The sequence below is a fragment of the Tasmannia lanceolata genome, unplaced genomic scaffold, assembly GCF_043159265.1.
Source record: "Tasmannia lanceolata isolate RefF3 unplaced genomic scaffold, GAP_Taslan_0.1 ptg000013l, whole genome shotgun sequence".
Classification (NCBI taxonomy): domain Eukaryota; kingdom Viridiplantae; phylum Streptophyta; class Magnoliopsida; order Canellales; family Winteraceae; genus Tasmannia; species Tasmannia lanceolata.
In genome coordinates this window covers 46202110-46225936 of record NW_027518690.1, presented here as the reverse complement: position 1 = coordinate 46225936, position 23827 = coordinate 46202110, and the positions used below count along the sequence as shown (strand labels likewise).

General features: G+C 39.3%; 1 protein-coding gene across 1 annotated transcript; it reads right to left on the bottom strand.

Annotated features, from left to right (window-relative positions):
- On the bottom strand, positions 1–23268 carry LOC143890303 (putative serine/threonine-protein kinase At1g54610). Its single transcript, XM_077394939.1, has 8 exons — positions 22388–23268; positions 20238–20522; positions 19594–19911; positions 18764–18991; positions 6422–6522; positions 3098–3212; positions 1300–1755; positions 1–670 (listed from the first exon to the last, which is right to left on the bottom strand). Exons 1-8 carry the CDS (start codon positions 22772–22774, stop codon positions 494–496), a joined length of 2067 nt encoding a protein of 688 aa, XP_077251054.1. The 5' UTR covers positions 22775–23268; the 3' UTR covers positions 1–493.
- Positions 23269–23827: the final 559 nt, after the last annotated feature.

The following is a 23827-nucleotide window of genomic DNA, read 5'->3' as shown; positions in this document are numbered from 1 at the left end:
GAACACGGAAAAATCCCTTTTCATTTCAAGAAACTCCATTGATTTCTCATATTTAGGGTTGTTCTTCCAAAATTTTCAAGTTCTTCCACATACATATTAAGCCCGATGTAGTGGCCTTTGTATTGGAAATCATTCTCAACCTTCTGATATGCTTTCTCTTTTTTTTTGATAGATAAACCTTCTGATATGCCTGGTACGTGGTATCAATGCAATAAGAATAAAAGAGTCCTAGGAAGCTTAGTAAATCGACTCAAATGGCCACCTTTAACCCATTTAATTCATCATCTCACCTCCTCCCATCTAAAAACAGATAATATAGATCTCCCTTTTTTTACATACCTCTTAAATAATTCAGAGGAAGAACCCCAACTCCATATCTTTTCTGCAATTTTCTTCACATGAAGTGCTTTGCCCTCGTCCTCTATCTTGGCCCCTAAATAGCTTCATGTTCGGAGGGAAAAATCGAGACACTGCCAGAATTACCAGGCTTGGCCTAAAGTTGGTTGCCTTCAGCCTGATTTTTCCTGAATTTTACCTTGTCAAGCCGTGCTCGACGAACGACTTCCTGGATTTGACGATCATGATCTTTAAGCATCTGATCGACATTGCCCGATGGACGAATGAGCGGCCCAGAGTAGTGGATCTTCTTACCTCTGGACCCATAACCCAGCTGCAAAAATTATATTAAAACTCATCTAGTTAGGATCCTTCAAGAAAAAGTAATAATGCAATTAGATCCCACAATAAAGCTTCATAAAACAAAGGTCCTGCATTCATTAAGCTTAAATGCACAATCGAAAAGGCTTCTTCTGAGCAGGATAATTGAAATTTACATAGTAGCAAAGAGTTCAATTTTTACCATGCATATAGAAAGAAATAAATAAGGGAAATGATATATTTGCCTCCAGCCCTGCTCCCTCTTCTTCACTGGGCCATCCTTTGCTAGTGTAAAAAGAGTAGTCATAGATACCAGGGGAAGAAAACGGCTGTTCTCCAAGGGAATAGCAATCCGGGATTTATTTTATCCTTGAAAAGGCTTGCTATGATTTTATGGGGTACACAATAAAAGCATGATAGCAGATCCTAGGAGCTTATTCAAGATAAAATTATCCAAGCAGGATAGCCAATCCCGGGAACGGCCCCCTTCGGGTCAATTCTATGGGAATTATAGTCAATAACTCTTTCCACATAAGCTTCTATTAATTGTAAAAAACATTCTCTAATGCCAAGATTACCATTTCCATGCAGTTTGATAAGATAAGTAACTGCAAATAAATACTCTCAAATACAACCACTCACCAAAACTGGGTCCTTGTCACTAATCCTTCCATCTTCCTTCTGATGAGACATTTGATCGTGCTTCGTGGTAGGTTCTGAGGCCTCGTTACCAGATTCCTGCAACCTGCCAACTGGGTTTGTGACTTCCGGTTGAGTGGGCCCATTTTTTTCTCTATGATCTTCGGATAACATATTCCTCCTCGCTGCTACTAAACCAGACAAGGCAGATAAATCAGGCCCAGCCGAAACCTTAGGAGCATCATCCTCAATTTTTCGAGCCTTTGCCCATGCGCTCCGGTGAACCAGTGGGCCTGAATGAGAAGCCCTATTCCGTGTATGCCTCCGAGTATCTTCATTCGCTTCTTCGAGTGGTTGGGCTTGCCTAGGTGGGTCAATTGGAAAACCAGAAGCAATTTCCTCCTGATGGGGATTGAACTTCTCACTCCGGCTCTTGGAATTGGATTGACTTTGTCTTCTCTGTAATCAGATTGGGAAATATAAACAGGAAATAGCAATCACAAAAGTAGTTCTCAGTGATTTAAGGGATCTAAAGAACAATTTTACAGTGATAATAAAACATAACATATATAGAAAAACAAAAGTTCACTGCGAATCTTTAAACTGATTACGAAGTAGTCAACATTCATGATGAACTATTGTTGTTTATTTTGGGGGCAAGCTACAGTATTGACACTGAAACTTAAATGACCAAGTCTGTACTGTATACACACAACAACATTACCTGTCAGATAGTTTGTCAAACATGTGCACGGATGACAGGAAGGAACAGGAAAAGAATAACATTTAAAGCACCTCTATAATATTTCAACTTGATTCGTAGAACATCTGTAGAATTTGTCTAATGAGGTAATTACAAGACTTAGTATTGTTTAACCGTTGTGAAGGATAATGAGGTGATTCCAAATTGTATAACCATATTCTGACTTCAAGAACTAAAATCATTATTATTTTTTTCCTCCATTAGGACTGGAAGCAAATGACTCTCACAAGAACAACATACAAAATATTCAATTTCTTTAAAGGCAAATATCACCCCAAATATGTAATGAGCAGAATAAACTGGATCGGTGCCCCATATGGATGTTGCTACCAAGTATGGGTACCAATCTGCATCCCCCCCTCTCCTTCTCTGTTTCTTCAATATATGCACGCACCTACAGACACATATCCAAATAAAAGGGAAATTGATCCATTGGCTACTCCACTATCAACTAGCAGCGGAGCCAGCAAAATCAATTTGAAGCATCTGGACCCCCTGTTAAAGTATATACCGCTCCTTGTTTTAATAGTTGGACTCTGTTAAAGTAGTGGCAAATCAAATAAGACAAGGTAACCAAATGGAAAATGCCTAAATCTATGGGTGTTAATGTCAGAAGTATGTATATGTTTAAGTTTTGTGGTGTTGCCCTTCATTAGACAAGGTAACCAAATGGGAAATGCCTAAATCTATGGGTGTTAATGTCAGAAGTATGTACATGTTAAGTTTTGTGGTGTTGCCCTTCATTAAGGGCAGTTTCTTCTTTTGTTGTTGTTTTTTTTTTTGAATGGTAGTTTCTTGTTTTGATGTATCGTTGTATATAAATCATAGTCAATCTTTTTTATGGTTCAATGGAAGGATTATCTTTCCCCATGAATTCTCTCCTCTTCCTAAAATTGAATCAAGCAGATTTTAAAATGGACTAGTGCAGCACCCATTTAAATGGTAAATGGTCGTTGCTAAAAATCATAGACCTTAAAATCATGGAAGAAGTAAAGCAAATAAAGAAACGTGTTGTTTAAAGATGAATGACAATGTTACCTGCAATGCCAAGGGTAACTCCGCATTGGCATCGGGTGCTGGAACTGCTCTAGATTCTCTTGGTCCTTTCCTTTCTAGATCAAATCTCTGCATCTTTCCTCCTGTGGCACCTTGCCTGTGATTAATGAAATCATGAAGCGAATCATTAGGATATTGTTAGTTTAAGGTTATGATATCCAAGAAAGAACAAATCATTCGAAAATAATTCCATCCACAAATGGATGGGGCTTCAAATATTCTCAACGAACAGCTATGACTGCATAAAATAGTTTCATTCACAAAAGCTAATGTGCAAGAGTTGCCGCTGCTCAACAAAGAAGAGAAAAGCATCCACTGTTTGTGTAATCAGCAGAGTTTCTATAACAGCAGAAGTGCATGCCTCAACATGAGATGTACACAATGTATGTGTACACAAAGCCATTCAAAAAAAAACATGAGATGTACACAATCAGACAGAGGATACCACTTGAGGGGTGGGCCCCTCAAGGAGTAAGCCTCAAGCATAAAGTGTGTCATGCAGCTTAAGGGGTGTACATCCAGCAGAACTGACTCAAGACGGGTACAAGATCCTATGAGGGCATACTAGGGTTACAAGTCCCATGAACTCTTATGTTCTTATAAGAAACTTTCTTGGGAGGTGATAAACTCACCACCGCCAACTTGTTGAAAATATTCAATATTTGGCTCATTCTACATTAAATTCTTGAATTGAGTAAACATGCAAAAACTACTGATTTATTTAGTATAGAAAATCAGCAGAAATCATCAATTGTAACAGATCCATTGCTGGAGCTCAGAGGAAACCTGCAAACGTCACGACTTACATAAGTTAACTGACGGATGATGCTGTTTTATTCCTTGCAGAAGAAGGGAGTGAAGCGCTACTATACTATCTATAATGCTTAAGCAAAGGTAGGAAAGAATAAGACGTAGTGTTGGAATAATAAATGCAAAAACCAAATTGTTCCAGTGCAAGAAGGTTGTAAATAAGCAACTCCCAAGTTTTAAATGTTTGCAAATTATAGATACATCATACATAATATATATATAAAGAGAGAAAATGGTTCCTACACATATGTGTAGAGAGTTCTCTACACACTAGCTTAAAATACAGTTGAGGCCCACATTGTTTGGGTGATCCAAGCCATCCATTTTAAAGGCCCTCACATAGATAGGGTGTCTACAAAAAATCAGATCCATAGGATCATCCCAACCCTACGATTTGTGGAGGTAAAATGGATGTCTCTAAACCTTCGCAAATTAGTCCATTTTTTGCCTCCACAGTTCAAATGGTTAGGATGATCCTATGGATCTGATTTTTTGTGGACACCCTATCTATGTGAGGGCCTTAAAAATGAATGGTTTGGATCACCCAAATAATGTGGCCCCCACTGTATTTTAAGCTAGTGTGTAGATAACTTATCTACACATATGTGTAGGAACCGTTTTCTCATATGTGTATATATATATATATATATATATAGTAGAAGAGAAAAGGAGAGAATTATTTGAATTTCTCCCAAAATTCTATTAGAATTACACATCACTTTTTTTTACTTTTTTTAACAAAGGTACCTATTCAACCCACATATTTTCAATCCTAACCCCTCCTTTATGCTTTTTAACAAAGGCGCCCATTAAAGCCACATAATTTCAATCCTACCTTTATGCTTTTTTAATTATGGAAACCTCTTAAAATTGAAGGGCTAGGATCAGCCTATGGAAATGATTTTACGGGCACAACCTATTGATGTTGTGTTCCATCACATGGACAGTTTGGATCAACCTATGATGTGGTCCGTACAGTTCTTTGTCGGCCCGTGCGATTTTTTTTACTAGTGTGTGTGTGTGTGTGTATATATATATATATATATATATATATATATATATATATATATATATATGAGAAAAGGGTTCCTGAGGTGGCGGTAGCGCCACCTTATATCACGTGGCGCTCAGTAAACATAGGGGGCCCACTTTGTTTGGATGATCCAAAGCATTCATTTGATAGGCCCTCACATAGATAGGGTGCCCACAAAAAATCAACTTCATAGGATCATCCTAATTCCTAACCCTTCCATTTGTGGAGGTTAATATTGAATAATTATTATAGGTACCTATATATTGAATAATATTATAGGTACATAATACTAAATTTTTAATACCATTTTACATACACTTTTGAGACTCTACGTGTCCTGACTCCTGAGTTCTTTGAGAACCATTACTCCCCACTTCGGCTTAGTGCAACTGCAACCTCAGTCCCAAATATCGTTCTCAGCAAGGGAAAATCTCGGGATATAATATTTTTTTTGGATTTATATCGGGAAAAATGATAAAATAAAATAATTTTAAAATATATAAATTAAGAAAAATAATAAAAATAAAAAATAACTTAAATATCGAAATATTATCATGATATTTTCATGATAAATGATAGAAATGATAATATCGCAATATTTTAAAAATTCTCAAGATTATTTCGGGATTTTGTCGTTTTATCACAAATGTCGGAGATATTTGTGACATAGGGAACAACTTAGGGATTTACAACAAGCAGAACTAAGCTAAAGCAAAGGAACTAGAGAATGGAATACATAACCATGAGAGCTGATAATGCCATTGCCATCAGGAAAAAGTATGATAGTACAACTGTAGAGGAAAGCATGTGACAGTGCTACAAGGATAGATAACCAGAAACAGTCTCTATTCTCACTCAGAGATTGTAAAATGTAAAAGTGCCATATCAAACTTCCACATGCAGATATTAGTTCTTCAAATCTCTAAAAATAGTTATTTCATATGTGTGTGTATGAGAGGTGTGAACAGGAATGCCAGTATATCTCAGTAACTTTTTCTGACATAAATGAGCATTTAATGCAACATTGACACTGACAGTGATAATGGTATACAGTCCAGTCATGTAATGTAGCAAAAAAAAAGAGCTCATTATAATATTATAATAATAGAGGCCATAAATTAGCAGGCTATGACCAATAGTCTGTGCCAATGCCATTGTCTCACTTATGCTCTAAACATAAACCATAAAACAGCACAAGAATTGTATACAGCAGGGTAATGATGAAATCACAATGGTATTCGACATAAATCAGAAGCTATGACCATAAAATCCATGCAAATGTCATTCACCGCCTGCCTGCCTGCCTGACACTGTATGGGGTGTGGCGTCCAGCTTATGCCTCTTAAGCCAGTGATAATTAATAGACATAAGTATTGTACACAATAGTGTCATGGTACTAGGGAATCTGTTTCTTAATTGATCTTAAAATACGAATGGAGAAGTAATTGACTTATGGTGTGTACCTTCTAGCTTCCTCATCCCTTATTTTTGCATCGAACTCTTTGCTTGGAGGATACTTGGGTAAGATTGAAGGATCACAAGCAAGTGGTTTTGTTGTAAAGAACTGAAAAGAATCAGATCAATTAGTCAATTTTTGGCACAGAAGGATCACAATAGCTGCATCAGCGATGGAAGAACAAAGTAACAAAATGGTTCAGCAAGATTATAAACCACAAAAGTGGCCAAAAGACACAATGAGAATTTCTCCATGGTAGAATTATTAATGACAGAAGAAATAAAACTAACTGAGAAGTTCGAGGCAGTAATAACTTCAAGTGGCATGTGGAGATTCATTAAGATTCTTAATAGTTATTAGAAGGGAAATGATAAATGAGCCCCTTTTCATCACTTGGGACGCCCAGCAGCAGTGCATCAATGACTTCAGAGGGGCTGACGTACTTCACGTCAGAAGGATTCAGCGGATTTGATTGCCACGTACACTGCAGTTGGGTGTCCCATGTGATGAAAAGGGGGCGCATTTATCATTTCCCTATTAAAAAGGGAAACAAAATTCCTGAAAGGACCTACAAGTACAGTTTTGGAACATCAGTCACAAGAAAAGAAATAATTAGAAGACGAACGCAGACCAAGATTAATTGAGACACTAGCCCCTGAACCTACGGAGATAAAGCATCCCTTATGAATCCCTATCATCTCTTTCACGCCATCATTTGCCAATCCACGAGACAAAGAATGAGTGTTCCAATGCACATAAAATTTCACACAATGAAACCAAAGTAGGTCAAGTGAAATATTTTATCTAAAAATAGGATTGACAAGCCACAAAGGGGCCAATGCTCGAGTTGACTCTCTAGTGATTTAAAGATTCCCTTCAATCCACAAAGGTACCTGTCCTGACCGGAAAGAACTCTTCTCCTCTCTTTCCTTTTCTTTCTCTTTTCTCCACGTCTCCCTTTTCCTATTGCATTTTCCGCAATTTTGGGACTGACGCGGCCAGCGATTATACCACAGCTCCTAGCCACAGCCTTCCCGTTCATCCTCCCTTGCTTTCTTGATCCCGCCCATCCACCATGAGCTGACGGTTCATCCCTCTTGCACGTTTACGGCAACCGACAGCCACCTAAGTGTTGATCCCTCTCTCTATCTCTTCTTTTTCCTTCTCCTTACCCCACGACTTTCTCCTCACATCAGTCGTGGGACTAGTTTACAGTCCATAACTGCAACCATCACCTTTATCCCTTCCTTTCTCTCTCTTCTCCTCTCTTTCCCTTTCTTTCTCTTTTCTCCACATCTACCTTTTCCTATTGCATTTTCTGCAGTTTTGGGACTGTCAGCCAGCGGTTATACCACTGCTCCTAGCCACAGCCTTCCCCTTCACCCTCTCTTGCTGTCTTCATCTCGCCCATCCACCCTGGGTTGTCGGTTCACCCCTCTTGCAATTGTAGTGCAACCGACAGCCACCTAACTGTTGATCCCTCTTTCTCCCTTGCCCATAATTGTTCATCTTGCTATAACAGACCTTTCTTTCCTTCACTTCACCCCTTTCTCCACACTTTCGGCTCCTACCTTCCGTATGGGTTACTTTACTGTCTTGGGGGGCTGTTATCACTGATCTTAACCAGTCGTACACCACTTTAGGTTGTTATGGTGATATTACTATTCGGGCTGCCCGCGATTATATTTCACCAAATTTCCCCTCCTTGACATGATTGATTGCTGACTGTTGTTACTTCCTTGGATTGATCGGGCTTCCCATCTGCTCCACCATGCATCTTGGGCCTCTTATACACGAGATCCAAGGACGATTGGCTTACTTTCCGGGTGAGATCTCACCTTTTGCTATTTTTGGCCCTATTAGGTCTGATTCTGGTTCACCAATACCCTTTTGGCCTGCTATCTTTGCACCTATTTTTATCCTTGAGACTGCTCTCACTAGACCAGTGGTTATTTTGGGCCCTAGAGTTCTCATCTTCACTACTTTCATATTGTAACTAGACCCATTTTTTGTTGTTGCTCATATTTATATAATTGTCATCTTTGGTGGGATTATTATTGCAAACGATGCTTGCCCTGGATTATGTCCACTGATGAATTATCTCAAAGATTAACTTAAAGTAAACACCCTAATACATTGTGATTAATTTCTTAGATGTACACTGGTTGTGCTACTTTGCTTGAAGATTGACTCATCAAGCTCATAAATGTCCTCTAGAAGAACCTGCAAACCCTTGGGTTTCCAACAGGATCCATCATATTTCTTTTATTAGCATACCAGCATCACCCTCTTTTAGCCCTTCCACCAACCTACGTATCACTTTATTTGCCCTAACATGCCCCTATTCATTATCTTTCCGATACTTGGCTTTCACCGGCGCATATTAGCTTAGTTGCACTCAATAGGCCCTAGCTTGCTATTCCATGAAGGCCATTTTTTCTGTTCCACGTACATGGAAAAGCGACTCAAGCTATTTCCACCAATGAGTATCGAATCAAAGTTGTCATTTTTTCATCAACCAACCATTACCTCACATTCACGATCGCCTATCACCCCCTTTTAGCTCTTACACCTTCCTAACTATCACGTTATTTGCCCTAACCTTCCCCTATTTATTACCCTTAACCCTTACCTCATGTCATCCTTGCTACTAGCCCACAATCCATCCTAGATTCGTTTGGCCATAGTTAAATAGTTTCTTTTATAGATCTAATTTGTTTAATAGATATGAATAGAGATATGATTTTCTTGATTAGTAACCTGATTTTCTTCATTTATAAGTTATTGTTTGGAACTCACGTGGATAATTTGATTTCTATTGGTGAAATAATTCGAAGGCATTGAATCTTTGTGACAACCTAGCTGTCATTTGATTACTACTTGTTGTTTATTTGGTTAAGAGAATGTATGATGTTGTTTTATTGACGACAGGACTTATCGACACTCCTAAAGTTCCCAAAAATGACTCGCAAACCCTAGGCTTCCATCACCTACCAATTGAATCAAAACTCCTGATCTGCCTACGTTATCAGTGTCGAATACTAGGACGAGCCGCATCTAGTCGACTAGAATTTACTTTAGCTGTGTTTTGCCCCGCACCTGTATTTTGAAACACTGGGTGCCAATACCAGCCCCCACTAACTAATGTAATGAACTTTGTCTCTAGGTAGCTGTGTTGGATATTTATTTTCCAATTCTTTGCTTTTTATATTTAGCACCATCAAATCAGCCAAGTCAACAAATATTGGATGTTGCACTCCATGGCACGGCCGATTACCAAGGAGCTAGCAAGTAGACTAGAAGCATTCATCACACACACTGATACACACGTCTATACATTATATGTGTGTGTGTGTGTTATTAGAATCAGTTTTTATGGCCAATTTTTCCCCTAGTATACAAGTCAGCAAGGCCAACTCCTTTTTGCTTGCCTAGCCTACCTCACACCAAGGCACAAACACAAGGTAAACACCGTAGTGATGTTCATGTCTTGCAGCACTGGCTTGTGGTGCTGCTGAATCATACATACATGAGATCTTTTAGCTAGTGCTGCAAAACATTGAATCGCTGATATTTGAATCATTCAATATGCTCACATTGCTTCATAGTTTATATGGGTGTTTGAGTTTCCCATATGTCTGTGTGGGGTATTAGAATCAGTTGTATTGGAATCAGTTGTTTATGGCCAATTTTTTCCCCTAGCATACAAGTCAGCAAGGCCAACTCCTTTTTGCTCACCTAGCCTAACTCACCAAGGCACCAACACATGGTAAACACCGTAGTGATGTCCATGTCTTGCAGCACTGGCTTGTGGTGTTGCTGAATCATACATACATGAGATCTTCTAGCTAGTGCTGCAAAACATTGAATCGCTGGTATTTGAATCATTCAATATGCTAGCATTGCTTGATAGTTTATATGGGTGTTTGAGTTTCCCATAAGCACACATGTACTAGGTATTAAGAAGATGACGTCTTCAGGGCTTACTACACTTGTAGATGATATTTCCAGGGCCTTACCACAGGTGCATTCTCTTTGGGCTATGTCAAAATGGACAGGGTCTATAGTTTTGGGAAAACCCACCAATCTTGCTGTGGTTCACTGGTTTCTCTTGTGAATCTTTTTACTGAAAGAAAATAAATCCAAATAGAGAATAAGTAGCAACAAAAAAAAGTAGCAACAACCTTTATACGCACGTTTTGAAGTTTGAGCACAGAATATAATAGCCTTTAGCTTGCATGTTGGTGTTCGCCAAATCAAGAAAATTGTTTCTTATACCGCACCCAGTAGCATTTCATGACCTAATAACATCTATTGATTCCATTTTCATGTGAATCTAGCTCTGATACCAAATTGATGGGAATCCATGATAGCCAACATCAAGAAAGATCAATATCAAGAAAGGGGGGTGGTAGGAGTATTGAGTGGGTGTTTTATATTTTATTTTTTTAGCGGGGGGGTAAAAAGAAGGAAAAGGAGAAATGAGACTAAAAACAAAGTGATATGAGTAGGATGAGGGGTGATGAAGAAAAGGATGTAAGAAGTGGGAAGGATAAGGGAGTGTCGACTTATAAATCCCAACCGAGAGGAGAAACGGGGGAGAAGATGGGAGAAGGAAAAGATATAAGATAAAAAAAAAAAAAACAGATAAGATTTTAGAGGTAGAAACTGACCTGATAGGAGGTTTCACACTTCAGAAAAGGCATCACATCCCCACAATAGTTTTTTTTTTTTTTCCTTAAAAAACCTTCAAATTTCTATTCATTCTACCATTCTCAACTCAACTCAACTAAGCCTCTATCCCAAAATAGTTGGCGTAGACTAATGAATCCTTTAGAAAATTCTCATGAAGAAGGTGAAAGGATCTACCCGGCTCAAATTGACTAACACTAGTTGGGTTCGTCTACATGGATCATTTTCTTCCATTCTCTCCTATCCAAGGTCATGTTCTCTGTTATGTTCCTAGCCATCAAGTCTTTCCTCACAGTTTCTACCCAAGTTGTTTTCGGTCTGACCCTACCTCTTTTTACTCCATCAACTTGGCACGAGTCACTTCTTCTCACTCGAGCATCCAAAGGCCTATTTTGGATATGCACAAACCATCTTAAGCGGTGCTCTCTCTCATCTTCTCCTCAATTGGTGCCACTCCCACCTTTTTACGGATGTCTTCATTTTTAATTCTATCTAACCTTGTGTGGTTGCACATCCATCTAAGCATTCGCATCTCTGCTAGACACATCTTATACACATGCTGCTTCTTGGTGGCGCAACATTATGAGTCGTACAGCATGGATGGCCTCACAACTATCTTATAAAACTTTCCCTTCAACCTGGTAGGTATTTTACGGTAGCACAGGACTCCTGAAGCATGCTTCCACTTCAACCAACCTGCTCTTAGTATATGGTTAACATCCTCTTCAATCTCTCCTTCCTTATGTAAGATTGAACAAAGATAGTGAAAAATATCACTCTTAGGTACCTCCTGTCCAGTCATATTTACTATTCATTCTACCATTGCATAACATAATAAAAATCCATTAAGGCTATATATCAGCACAACCACGTTTTAATAATTGCACAGGCTCAGCTTGTCTTTTCTTTTTTAATTAGCATGTGAGAGTTTTGTGGGAACTGTAATAACCTTTAACAGCTCTTTAAATAATAAACGACAAGAAGGGTTAGTGCAAATCCCAAACCATGGTTGTGTTCCCTATATATATATATATATATATATATATATATATATATATATATATATGAGGAAAATGATTGTGCGCTCGAGGGCACAGACACGTGGGTCCCACATTTTTTGTGGTGATCCATACCATTCATTTGCAAGGCCCTTACATAGATAGGGTGTGTGCAAAAAAACAGCTCCATAGGATCATCCTAACCCATCCAAAAATGGAGGGCAAATCCTATGGAGCTGATTTTTTGTACACACCCTATCTATGTAAGGGCCTTTCAAATGAATGCTTTGGATCATCCTAACGATGTGGGCCCACATGAGTTTTGTGCCTTCAAGCGCATATAAGCTATATGCACTTGAGCGCACAATCATTTTCCTCTATATATATAGAGAGAGGAAATGGTTTGTGAGCAACTGCTCAAATAAGCTTATCTGAGCAGAGCTCACAAACCATAGTGGGGCCAACATTTTGGGGGTGATCCTAAGCATTCATTTGGAAGGCCCCATCATGGATGGGGTGTGTACCAAAAATAAGCTCCATTGGATCATCCTAACACTTCCATTTGTGAAGGGAAAAAATGGGCATATTTGTGGACAAACAATATCTGTCCAATTTTCCCTCCACAAATGGACACCCTAAGATGATCCAATGGAGCTGATTTTTGGTACACACCCCATCCATGATGGGGCCTTCCAAATGAACAATTAGGATCACCCCCAAAATGTGGGCCCCCCTATGGTTTGTGAGCTCTGCTCAGATAAGCTTATCTGAGCAACTGCTAACAAACCATTTCCTCACATATATATATATATAGAGGAAACTGTTGGTGCGCTTAAGCTCACCAAACTTATGGTGAGCTTAAGCGCCCAATCACATGGGGGGCCACTTTGTTAGGATGATCCAAAGCATTCATTTGAAAGTCCCGTACATAGATGGGAGGTGTACCAAAAATCAGCTCCATAGGATCATCCTAACCCCTCCATTTGTGAACGACAAAAATGGACAGACACAAATCTGCCCATTTTTTGGTCCTCCACAAATGGAGGGGTTAGGATGATCCTATGGAGCTGATTTTTGGTACACCCCCTATTTATCATAAGGCCTTGAAAATGAATGGTTTGGATCACCACAGAAAATGTGGGACCCATGTGATTGGGGAGCTTAAGCGCACTATAAGTTTAATGCGCTTAAGCTCACCACTAGCTTGCCCAATCACATGGGTCCCACATTTTGGGGAGTGATCCAAAGCATTCATTTGCAAGGCCTTATCATAGATAGGGGGTGTACCAAAAATCAGCTCCATAGGATCATCCTAACCCCTCCATTTGTGGAGGACAAAAATGGGGCAGATTTATGTCTGTCCATTTTTGTCCTCCACAAATGGAGGGGTTAGGATGATCCTATGGAGCTGATTTTTGGTACACCCCCCATCTATGTAAGGGATTTTCAAATGAATGCTTTGGATCATCCTAACAAAGTGGGCCCCCATGTGATTGGGCAAGCTAGCTCACCATAAGTTTGGTGAGCTTAAGCTCACCAACAGTTTCCTCTATATATATATATATATATATATATATATATATATATATATAGAGAGAGAGAGAGAGAGAGAATAGTGTTCCTGAGCTCAAGCTCAGATAAGCTATCTGAGCCGAGCTCAGCGTCAAAGACTCATGTGGGCCCATGTTTTTGGGGGATCCAAAGCATTCATTTAAAAGACCCTATCATGGATAAGATGTGTACCAAAAATCAGGTCCATAGAATCATTCTAACCCTTCCATCTGTGGAGGGGAAAATGGACAGATACTGTTTCTCCACAAATCTGCCCATTTTTCCCTCCACAAATGGAAGTGTTAAGATGATCCAATGGAGCTGATTTTTTGTGTACACCCTATCCATGATAAGGGCTTCCAAATAAATGCTTTGGAACCCCCAACAATGTGGGCTCACACCTGTTTCTGAGGACGAGCTCAGATAAGCTTATCTGAGCTCTAGCTCAGAAACACTATTCTCATATGAGAAAACGGTTTCTACACACTAGTGTAGATAAGTTATCAACACAATAGCTTAAAATACAATGGGGGCCCGAATTGTTTGGGTGATCCAAAGCATTCATTTGATGGGCCCTCACATAGATAGGGTGTGCCCAAAAAATCGGCTTCATAGGATCATCCTAACCCTTCGAACCGTGGAGGCAAAAAATGGACAGATTTGTGAAGGTTTATACACGTCCATTTTACCTCCACAAATTGTAGGGTTAGGATGATCCTATGGAGCTGATTTTTTGTGGACACCCTATCTATGTGAGGGCCAATCAAATGAATGGTTTGGATCACCCAAACAATATGCCCTCCACTGTATTTTAAGCTACTGTGTAGATAACTTATCTACACTTGTGTGTAGAAACCGTTTTCTCATATACACACTAGTGTAGATAAGTTATCTACACACTAGCTTCAAATACAGTGGGGGCCCACATTGTTTGGGTGATCCAAAGCATTCATTTGATGGGCCCTCACATAGATAGGGTGTGCCCAAAAAATCGGCTTCATAGGATCATCCTAACCCTTCGAGCCGTGGAGGCAAAAAATGGACAGACTTGTGAAGGTTTATACACGTTCATTTTACCTCCCTCCACGGTTCGAAGGGTTACGATGATCCTATGAAGCCGATTTTTTGGGCACACCCTATCTATGTGAGGGCCCATCATATGAATGCTTTGGATCACCCAAACAATGTGGGCCCCACTGTATTTTAAGCTAGTTTGTAGATAACTTATCTACACTTGTGTGTAGAAACTATCTACACACAAGTGTAGATAGTGGAGGGCATATTGTTTGGGTGATCCAAACCATTCGTTTGATTGGCCCTCACATAGATAGGGTGTCCACAAAAAATCAGCTCCATAGGATCTTCCCAACCCTACGATTTGTGGAGGTAAAATGGACGTGTATAAACCTTCACAAATCTATCCATTTTTTGCCTACATGGTTCGCAGGGTTAGGATGATCCTATGAAGCCGATTTTTTGGGCACACCCTATCTATGTGAGGGCCCATCAAATGAATGCTTTGGATCACCCAAACAATGTTGGCCCCCACTGTATTTTAAGCTAGTGTGTAGATAACTTATCTACACTAGTGTGTGTGTGTGTGTGTGTCTGTATATATATATATATATATATATATATATATATATAGAGAGAGAGAGAGAGAGAGAGAAAACGGTTCCTACACATATGTGTAGAGAGTTCTCTACACACTAGCTTACAATACAGTGGGGGCCCACATTGTTTGGGTGATCCAAGCCATCCATTTTAAAGGCCCTCACATAGATAGGGTGTCTACAAAAAATCAGATCCATAGGATCATCTCAACCCTACGATTTGTGGAGGTAAAATGAATGTCTTTAAACCTTTACAAATTAGTCCATTTTTTGCCTCCACAGTTCGAATGGTTAGGATGATCCTATGGATCTGATTTTTTGTGGACACCCTATCTATGTGAGGGCCTTAAAAATGAATGGTTTGGATCACCCAAATAATGTGGCCCCCACTGTATTTTAAGCTAGTGTGTAGATAACTTATCTACACATATGTGTAGGAACCGTTTTCTCATATATATATATATATATAGATGATCCTAAGGAGCTGATTTTTTGTAGACACCCTATCTATGTGAGGGCCAATCAAATGAATGATTTGGATCACCCAAACAATATGCCGTCCACTGTATTTTAAGCTAGCGTGTAGATAACTTATCTACACTTGTGTGTAGAAACCGTTCTCTCTCTCTCTCTCTCTCTCTCTCTCTCTCTCTCTCTCTCTCTCTCTATATATATATATATATATATATATATATAGAGAGAGAGAGAGAGAGAGGAAAAGGAGTGTGCAGTCGACCGCACCAAGCTTAGGTGCGGTCGAGGGCGCCAAACTCATGTGGGCCCACTTTGTTAGGATTATCCAAAGCATTCATTTGAAAGGCCCTTACATAGATGGGGTATGTACAAAAAATCAGCTCCATAGGATCATCCTAACCCATCCAAAAGTGGAGGGCAAAATGGACAGACACCGCTTGCCACAAATCTACCCATTTTTGCCCTCCACTTTTGGAGGGGTTAGGATGATCCAATGGACCTGATTTTTTGTACACACCTTATCTATGATGGGACCTTGCAAATGAACGGTTTTGATCAGCACAAAAAATGTGGGACCCATGTGGTTGGGCCCTCGACCGCACCTAAGCTTAGGTGCGGTTGACCGCACAATCTTATTCCTCATATATATATATATAGAGGAAAAGGATTGTGAGCTTGAGCATTGGAACATATTCGTGAGCTTGAGCTCAAAAACCATTGAGGCCCACATTGTTAGGATGATCCAAAGCATTCACTAGAAAGGGCCTTACATAGATAGGGTGTGTACAAAAAATCAGCTCCATAGGATCATCCTAACCCATCCATTTGTGGAGGTCAAAATGGACAGACCACAAATCTGCCCATTTTTGCCCTCCACTTTTGGAGGGGTTAGGATGATTCAATGGAGCTGATTTTTGGTACACACCCTATCTATGATAGGCCCTTGCAAATGAATGGTTTGGATCCTCACAAAAATTGTGGGACCCATGTGATTGGTGCACTCAAGCGCACCATTCCTTATTAGAGCTTGAGCGCACGAACATATTCCTCATATATATATATATATATATATATAGAGAGAGAGAGAGAGAGGGAGGGAGAAAGTGTAGCTACACACTCGTGCTTAAAATACAGTGGGCCCCACATTGGTTGGGTGATGCAAACCATTCATTTGAGGGGCCCTCACATAGATAGGTTGTGCCCAAAAAATCAGCTCCATAGGATCATCCCAACCCTACGATTTGTGGAGGCAAAAATGGACGTGCAAAAACCTTCATAAATCTGTCCATTTTTGCCTCCACAGTTTGAAGGGTTGGGATGATCCTATGGAGCTGATTTTTTGGGCACACCCTATCAATGTGAGGGCCTATCAAGTGAATGGTTTGGATCACCCAAACAATGTGGGCCCACTGTATTTTAAGCTGTCGGTGTAGCTAAGTTAGCTACACGAGTGTGTAGCTTCACTTTCCTCATATATATATATATATATATATATGAGGAAAGTTTTTCTAGTCGGCCGACTAGAGAAGTTTCTCTAGTCCGCCGACCAAAAACACAGTGGGCCCATGTTGTTTGGATGAGCCAAAGCATTCATTTGATAGGCCCTATCATAGATAGGGTGTGCCCAAAAAATCAGCTCCATAGGATCATCCTAGCCCTTCGATTTGTGGAGGTTAAAAACACAATGACCCCACGTTGTTTTGATGATCCAAAGCATTCATTTGATGGGCCCTGACATAGATAGGATGTGCCTAAAAAATCATCTGCATAGGATCATTCTAACCCTTCGATTTATGGAGGTTAAAATGGACGAGTATAAACTCCACAAATCTGTCCATTTTTAACCTCCACAAATCAAAGGTTTAGGATGATCCTATGTAGCTGATTTTTTGGGCACACCCGATCTATGCCAGGAAATGGTTTGTGAGGAGCTGCTCAGATAGTTATCTGAGCATGGAATTTCAGAACAAGGGTGGGCACACATTTTGGGGGTGATCCTAAGCATTCATTTGGAAGGCCCCATCATGGATGGACCAAGCATAAATTGAACAAGTTTGGAACCCCCACGCCCCAATCGCCCAGTTTTTAAAGCTCAACTTCGATGGCTCTAGCTTGGGGAATCCCGATCTCGTAGGGATAGGGGGCGTTCTCAGAGATGAGCTTGGGGAGGTTATTTGGGCCTATGCGGGTCCCATAGGAGTGGCTGATGCTACGGAAGCAGAGGTGCGCGCAGTTCATCAAGGGTTGAGGCTGGTGGAGTGAGATATGCTGCAAAATGTGGTGCTTGAAGGGGGCTCTTTCAATGTTATCCGTTGGCCTAATGGAGTACAGAAACCGCCTTGGAGATTTGATAGCCTGTTTGATGAGAGGCTTGATTGGTTGAAATCTTCATTGTAGTGTTCCAGCATGTGTGTCACTCGGCAAATTTGGTGGCAGATAGTCTTTCTAGAGATGGAGTCTCAAAGGAATCGTTGGCTCTCTATGACTTGCTCCTACCTTGGTTTCATTTCTATTTGTAGAGCTAGCTTCTTTGTATTGTATCTTGTGTACCGACCATCTCGGTCTCCCTAGGCGTAGAGCTAGCCTTCTTTGTATTGTATCTTGTGTACCGACCATCTCGGTCTCCCTAGGCCTTAAAAAAACACATAATATTCGTGTCCCACAAATAATTCATTGTATTGGAACTGAATACATGAAAGGCAACAAAAAACAATGGATTCCTGAGAGGAAAAACTTTCACATGCATGACATTTTTTTCACAAACAAACAGTGAGGCCGATGATAATTGATAGATACAAAAGGGCATCAACCAAAGAAGAACACAATAAAACTCAAAAGCATTGGGAGCTTTGATGGAAATACTAACAACAAAAAAATAAAATGTGTAACACAAAATATTAAGGAACTTTGAGATGGTTAAATAAGCACTGTGCCGAGCAACAATATCATTCATATTGTTCAACAGAAAGATTATCTACAAACAGTTTTTTAACTGATAAGGTTCAATTTATAACCACATACCACACTCTTTAGGGCAGAAGATGCAGTACCACGATCAGCTGGATCAATGGAAAGAAGAACCTCCATAAGCTCTAAAGCTGATGATGGGAAATCTCTGAATGTCTCGGCAACACATCGTCTATAAGGTTGCTGCGGTTTGAAAATGGTTGCATGAGGCAATTTTGATTTTCTCCAATAATCCTCAGATGGTGAGCCACAAAGCTTGAAAATTTTATGCAACTGTTCCACCTAATAGGTTGAAATACACATGCATCCTCCATCAAATATATGTAAGAAACAAAAACAATTGCCAATGCTAATCATCAGTCACTACAAAATAAAAAGAAAATCATAATTGAAACAAAGAAAAGAAGAGAATCATAGGGAAAAGTACTATACTCATTAGTCAACAGAAGTCTTATAGCCTATTTTAGAACATCATAATACAACAAGAAACATTTCATCATATCATTCGGGAAAAAAACATTTCAGCATTTTCTCCAAGGATAACTATTAAAGGGATACAAAACATTGCGAATAGTCATCCTAACTATTTATTGGGTGGGGTCTTGAAACCCAACCGTCAGTTACAAGAATGATTATGAAAGATACAGTAGCATGTTTGAAGATAAAACTTACAAACAAGCAAGATAAGATTTTAAGCATGCATTCAAGTTAACCACTCAGTAGTGAATACACCAGGTGGCTTGCAATTGTAATTGCAAGATCACGTAAATGGTTCTCCCTACAAGAATATCTCCACATGAAAACAACGGGTTGCCATGAATAACACACAAAAAACAATCAATGCGAGGTGTTTCGAAGATAAATAATAGTTGCATGGGAGGTACCTCTGTTCTTCCCGGCATGATAGGCTTGCCCGCATATAATTCTGCAAGTATGCAACCAGTACTCCATATATCCACCGCAACCCCATAGTCAGTAGCTCCAAGTAAAAGCTCTGGTGGCCGATACCACAGCGTAACTACACGACTTGTTAGTGGGTGCCTTTGATCAGGGTCAAAAAAACTTGCCAAGCCAAAGTCTGCTATCTTCAAGATACCACTATTGTCAATTAAAAGATTTGAACCCTTAATATCTCGATGTAGAATATTCCGACTATGGCAGTGGTCGAGTCCTCGTAGAAGTTGTTGCATGTAACATTTGACCTGTCATAAGCAACGATAATGTCATTTCAGAACTTACGATCCCAATTGTATGTCCCCACTATGACACTCAGTTGTGCAAATATGGCTGGCACATCCTCGTTGGATCCATGCTCGACATGCTTGCTATTGTAAATTATATTTTTTGTTGCTGTTGATTTCATCATGAAAATTTCCGAGCTTACAAAATCATTTTCAATTTAGCTTTTCTTTATCTAGAACTACCAATGTAAATCTTGGATATGGAATTAATACAGATTTTAAATCATGGATATGGAATTAATACAGATTTTAAAATTAATGGCATAAAATATTTTCATAATGAATACCTGTGGTTCTGTGAACTTGAGACCAGGACAGGAAGCAAGACCAGCAAGATCATGCTCCATATACTCAAATACAAGGTACAGGCTACAAGACATCCGTGATGTTACCAGGCCTTCCAATTTTACAATATTTGGATGGTCAAGTCTACGGAGAATGTGAATTTCCCTTGCCATAAAGCGAACACTTTCGGGCTCCAAGTTATCAAACCGCACTTTTTTCAAAGCAACAATTTTTCCATTATCAAGGTCACGAGCTCTGTAAACATTACTGTAAGTTCCTTGGCCAATCTGCAAAAGTGAGATACAATAAGAACCTACCAAGAGTTACAATGATATGAGAGGCAACTAACATGGACATAAGAACATTACATTTTACATAGGATAGGAATCAAATCAATGTATAACAAACAACATTAAGGAACCATATTTGTTAAAGCATCTACTTAAGCAAGTGGCTTACATTAACTCTTTAAAGAAATGGCAAGGACAACATGGTTCAGTGTGAAGTTGAGTCTTTCCTACAGGAAACTTTCCCCTTCTTTGGAAAGCTCCTCAAAACAAAATTGGAAAGGCATTGAATTGAACAAGAAAAGGAAAAAAGAAAATAAAAAACAGGTGTAACCATAAAATCGTCCAATGATCATTTTCTGGATAACAAGCATAAGTAGTCATATAATAATGAAGTGATGTGCATTAGAAGTGAAATCCCACTCCATCAAATCAACTAAATGGGCTGTTTACTGTACAAATTCAGAACTCTGAGTCAACGATAGCCAAGTCAGCTTTGTTACCAACTGGCTATTAGCCATCACTTAGCAACTATTATAATAAACCATATGATTTATTGCTATGATTTGTGGACACGGACACGAGTGTCGCGTGTCGACACGGACACGGAGTGTCGGACACGGCAAACCCCCAAAATTTAGAAACGGGGACACGGCTAAAATAGAAAGTATATGTAATTATGATTTGTGGATATAGATTCGTGTGTTCAGTTTCGATATGGATACTAGTTGTCTAAATGAGGTCAACATAATATTCAATAAAAAACAGAATGTCACACCTGACATGGTACAAAAAAAAGTCCACACACACCACATTAAGTTTAACACTTTCAGCAATACAAGTAAAAGTGTCCAAAGGAGTGTCGACACGTGTGGACACGGGTGTCGTGTCGGACACGGTAGGACACGTGAGTCGGCAATAAATTCGAAGTGTCGGCCAAATCATAGATTTATTGACAATATATGGAAGTATCGAGCATTTTAATCTTCTAGAAGGTCGGAAAAAGATGAGATTCCTATATTTGTCAGCAGCACAATCTTGTGACTACATCTTTCAAAAGAAATAATCCTATTATCGCACTAGTCATCATTTGCCGCATCAACAAGGGAAGAGCACATTAACCCTCAGTATGTTGCATCAGTACTTGTATGAGTGTCAGAATCCGACACGGGTATCGAGTGTTGGATTCGGCAAACCTCAAAAAGAAAGATTCGTGGATTCGCCAAAATATTTTAATTAATTCTGAAATTTTATTATAATAAATAATATATTAAATTTTTTGTAAGTTGAGTAAATATAATGTTTTATTTTCATTTAAAATATAAAAAACTTACTATTAGGATGGATAAAACTTAAAACATGCAATAATTGTAAGGTTGTAATAGCAATATTCAGAAAAAAAAAAAAAAAAAAAACAATTAAAACTTAAAAGAGACCGAGAAGTGTCTCTGTGAATCCTAAAGTAGTGGAATCCAAGATGTGTCCGACACTGATTCTTCACCCATTCAGAAGAATCCATGTAACATAGACCATCACAAGTTAGCACTTACAGACAGATCTGTGTGTTTACCGCCATTGATTCTCAACTAAAATTTCCATGTATTAAGCTACTAAATACTCCCCTTCTAGGAATCTCAAATTCTCAATATCTTAAAGCATGGGAACTGCGTGTTTACCACAGTTTGATCCCCAACTAGAATTTCCACAACTTAAGCCAATAAATCTTCCAATCAAAACATAAACATAAGTTCATTATTCAACAAGCAAATTCAATGATACAACAAAACCAGAATAAGAACATAAACATAAGTTCAGTATTCAACAAGCAAATGCAATGAGACAATAGAACCAAGATAAGAACATACTTTGTTAAGTTTCTCAAATGAATCTGCACGACGTGGTATCCACCCTCGGATCGCTTCTCCAGCAACAGCCACAAGCCAAGGAGGCCAACCCGCCGCAACCTGCTCCCCTTCAATAACCTTCGGAATCCCGCCCACTCCTGGATGATGAACATATCCCTGCTTTTCCCTTTTCCTCTCAAAATTCTCTCTGTCCAAACGAACAGAACCATTCCCTTGTTTCTCAAGCACCGCAACCCTAGCACTCCTGTCTTTCGCACGAGCAATCTCTTCTCTCCTTGAAGACGATGCCCTAATCCGCTCAATCGCCGCCAACTCGTTTGCCGCCCTCTCTCTCGGACACTCTCTACTATCTTCAATAGCAGATGGCTTGCAACAGATACCCCCCATGATTTAATTCCTTCTATAAAAAAAAAAACCCTAACTATTTACAGAAGAACACCTCCTAACCCTAATTTCATACACCAAGAAGGTCGTACCCTCGACTTTCCGCCAAGTCCTCTCTTCTTCAACATCCATATAAATCAAGAAATGCGTAAAAAGAAAAATCGAGCTAGAATAAGATCAAGTAATCTCGTTTCCACACAAATCAACGAACAAACCTTAAATTACTGGAATTATTCACAGTACTTTAGATGAATTTAAATACCTTGAAGGCTCTTCAGAAGCTTTATCTTCATAAAAAATGAAGAAGAAATAGAAATCAAAACCCTAGGGTTCTGCTCGAGCATCTCGAGCCTTGAATCTAGGGCACGAATAGAGAGCAGAGGATCGGAGCCAATTCCAAGAAAAGAAAAAAGAGATCCGTGCGTAGGATCTTGGATCTTTTCGGCTCCTTTTTATTTTTTCTTTTCTTCTTTCTTTTTAAGTGGAGAGACTGAAATAGATATTCCTCCAGCGCAGCTTTTTCATTTATGCCTTTTCATTTCATTTTTTATAAAAAAAATAATAATCATAATAATTCACGTTAAAAGAGAGGCGTATTATCCTACAGGGGGCGAAAAAATCATTGCCATGATAAAATTGTGATAAAAAAACGACTTTGACTTGCTCAACGGTCGTGACTTGACCTTAACATTTTTATTTCGAGAAAATAATGCAATGGCTCGTGTTCCAAAATTGTGGCTCGCCCAGAATCAAAAGGTTAGGATTAACCTATAGAAACGATTTTGGGGTAGGGACCGATAAATGAATGGATTAGATCATCTAAATACTTGGGCCCTACTTACATTATTTTGGGCGTACCCATACGTTATACATTTGAGGTGGCCAAAAGGTGCAGCCGAAACCCAGAAGTAAAATGGATCTACATTATTGGATGGGGAGAAGATAAATTCGCACCCCCTCTAGGATGATTCACACCGCTCTAACATGAAGTGATGTCAAAACAGCGTCAGACCTAATGGATGATCTAAACCATAAGGTGTGGGTCCCCGACATAGA